This window comes from Orycteropus afer, unplaced genomic scaffold (assembly GCF_000298275.1).
Source record: "Orycteropus afer afer isolate SDZICR_OR568_19922 unplaced genomic scaffold, OryAfe1.0 scaffold00776, whole genome shotgun sequence".
NCBI lineage: Eukaryota > Metazoa > Chordata > Mammalia > Tubulidentata > Orycteropodidae > Orycteropus > Orycteropus afer.
This window is the reverse complement of record NW_006922363.1, coordinates 498,714-501,975: the sequence shown is the minus strand read 5'-3', so window position 1 is coordinate 501,975 and position 3,262 is coordinate 498,714. Positions and strand designations below refer to the sequence as shown.

At 39.1% G+C, this 3,262-nt stretch overlaps 1 protein-coding gene across 1 annotated transcript in view; it reads left to right on the top strand.

The window, feature by feature from the left end:
- The window catches only part of OPHN1 (oligophrenin 1), a gene marked incomplete at its 3' end in the record, with an annotated part of 597,264 nt that overhangs the window by 227,902 nt on the left and 366,100 nt on the right, over positions 1-3,262 (top strand). The window contains exon 11 of the mRNA XM_007957689.1: positions 1,878-1,970. Within this exon, the coding sequence (XP_007955880.1) occupies positions 1,878-1,970 (93 nt within the window). The remainder of the gene's footprint in view (positions 1-1,877; positions 1,971-3,262) is intronic.

Below are 3,262 nucleotides of genomic sequence, written 5' to 3'. Positions count from 1 at the left end.
ACAGAGAGATTCAGGGTAGGTACATACAACAAAGATGAACCCTTTTGCACATACAGTACGGTGTTATCAATGATGGCAAACATTGATCTATTGATGGATAGATTGATTGCCTGAATGATTTGATATGTCTATGCTGGGAGGGGGGTATGCCCATGACTACGTATATGGTTTGCAGACAATGTTTCTACAAGTGTATTTGTATGTTCTATATGAATTCCCTTGTATATAGTAAAGCTGACAAGGAACAAGGTTGTAATCACTTCTTAGCCATAGCCTGCTACCCAGAGGGAGCAAGCAGTTGGACTTCTTGGCTCAGGACCATGGTTGCAGGAGACATCAAGCTCAATTGGCATAACATACTACACAAAAATATTGTTCTACATCCTACTTTGGTGAGTAGTGACTTGGATCTTAAAAGTTTGCAAGGAGACATCTAGATGCAACATTGGGTCTATCCTTGTCCGGAGCAAAGAAGAATGAAGGAAACCAAAGACTCATGAAAACAATATTCCAAGTGAATATTCCTAGGCCTATTCGACTATAAGACCAGAAGAAATAGATGGTGCCCAGCTACCACTGTCAACCACTAAGAGTGGGAATCTATATAGGATGTCCTGAATAGAGTGGGAGAACAATGTGTAACAAGACTCAAAATCATTGGGGAGGAAAAAAAAGAACCATGTTTGCTGGTCTGATAGAGCCTGGTGGAACCCCTGAACTGCCCTTCTGGTCTGGAACTGAACCCACTCCTGTGGCTTCTGGCCAAACAAAATCAAGCATATGAGCTGAACTTTTACATTAGTGAGATGCACTCCTTGGAGAGATCAATCATGCGAGAATAGAAGTGTTGTGTATGCACAGGGAGATAGCTTGGAGGGGAGAAGTGCATGGGAGGGAAGAACACAGGGAAGAGGTAAGTATGAGTTGGAAGTGGGAGGGGAGCTGTTGCATTGTGGGAAATTGGAGTCAATGTCATGAGACAAAGTATATGTGAGCTGTTGCATGGAAAGTCAATTTACTCTGTTAAATTTCACCCAAATCACAATAAAAATTTGAAAAAATAAGAAAAATGCTTAACATAATATATGACATGCAGTAGATGATCAATAACTGTTAATTCTCTCCCCTGTACCACATTTTATCTGTTGAGATAATAAAGGGAAAATGAACAATGTGGGATTAGGGAATTTTAATCTATGGGCAAAATGGGTGACAATGGCCTTGTTATATGTGTGTACAAAACTAAAATATGCCATACTGTTCTACACATATAAAACGTCAAATTCCACCTTGTATAAATTTGCATATTTTCAGTATCCTTACCCAAGTTTAGGAGCGATTCATTGCTTTAGAGATTTCTGTCATCTTAAAGAATGTGGAGTTGGACAACAGAAATGCTTGTCTTGACATCTCCATCTGTCACTTCAATGGAAGCTGCCATGCTCAACTTCCCTCTGATTTACTAAGGAGGGTTACAAAAAGCCACTTACCATGTTGCAACCTCCTTGATTATAGTATACAGGAGAATTTTCATGTGTATGCTTATGCCATTTGGGCAGACCATTTCTGTTTCACTCCCCTGAGGGAACATGTATTAAGCTCCCTACTTTTTCTGCTTCATTCATTAAAGAGTGCTGGCCTACCCTGAGCATTTTCTCTTGTTCTCAACCATTGCTTCTTGTAACAGAGAGAATCAATCTGCCATATTGATGGAAGTCCTATTTTATGGGAAATGATACTCCACGAGTCTACACATTTCTCTTGCTGGCTTGGCAGGTGCTTTGCAAGTAAAGATGAAAACACCACAGGAGACAGAAGAAACCTGTGCATTTTTTATTTTTTCAAATTGCCTATTATTTCTCCTTCCCTTATATTAGGGGCCATTGGACTTAACTCTGAAGTACTGCGTGAGAAGGAAGACAGAGTCTATTGACAAGAGGTTCTGTTTTGATATAGAAACTAATGAGAGGTAAGTGGGCTTGTGTGAATTGGCAGTGTCCGCAAATTCTAGATGCTGAGCCTAGATAGGTCTTTTATTTTCCTCTATTATACATTGTTGATGAACAGGAGCAAGTCTGTTCAAGACATCATTATCTTGACTCTCTTGGCTGCTCTTCACAAGAATCCCTGTTAGGCTTTGTGCAGAGCTGATTCTCTCCATGCAAGTTCTTGTGAGCCTTGCCTCACCTACAAGGAATGCTGGTGATGTAGTGGTTCAAGCATTTAGCTGCCAAATTACCAGCTGCTCCTCAGGATAAAGATGTGAGATGTGACACTCTGCTTCTGCAAAGATTACAGCCTTGGAAACCTATTGGGCAGTTCTACTTTGTACTATAGGGTCACTATGAATCATAATTGACTCAACAGCAACAGAGGGTTTTTTTTTTTTTCCTTATTGTTGTTTGTTTGGTTGGTTTTGATTATCTCACTTGCTCTGGGCATAAAATGTCACTTTCAGGGTTTAATTTGCTATTAGATATGCAAATGGTTAGCATTTGGTGATGGTGCAAATAGGATGGAGTAACAAAGTTCTTTCTTTTTAATCTATTAGTAGAAAGGAACAAGTGAAAATTGTCACATATTTTAGGGAGAGGGAAGGTAGGATAGAGGGTGCTGGTGGTATTGGGGAGTGTTTATTTCCCAACTTGATGCAAATGTTGCAGATTTCCCATGCTTTATACCTAGTTATATGAACTAGAAATAGTTTAACTTTCAGGTATTAGAGCTATGGCTTGCACATTTTGGACTTGGTTGCATGTCTTTTTCTATGATGCTTTCTTTTAATTTTTTTTTCCCCAACTAAGTAACTTTTTCAAAGGTAAACTTAATTTTTACCTTTTTAAATGAGAGCATTTGTAGATATTTTGTAAAAAGGCATGCTTTGTAGCTGAGAGAGAGGTTGATCCAAAATTCAATGATTATATGTGTATCTAGATTTTATTTTAGTATATTATTTCTATATAAAAACCAAACTCACTCCCGTTGAGTCTATTTTGACTCATAGTGACCCTTCTTTGGATTTTCGAAGCAGTATCTCTGTGAAAGTTGATCCCCTGATCTTCCTTCTGAGGAGTGGCTGATGGGTTTGAACTGCCAGCCTTCTGGTTAGCAGTCCACATGCTTTAGGCACTATGCCACCAGAGCTCCCTATTTATCACTAGTTATTGAAAAGAATAGATTGTATTAATATGATTTTTGTTTGTTGTTGTTATGTGCCATCGAGTCGGCCTTGACTCATAGCGACCCGACCTTCCGTTTCCGA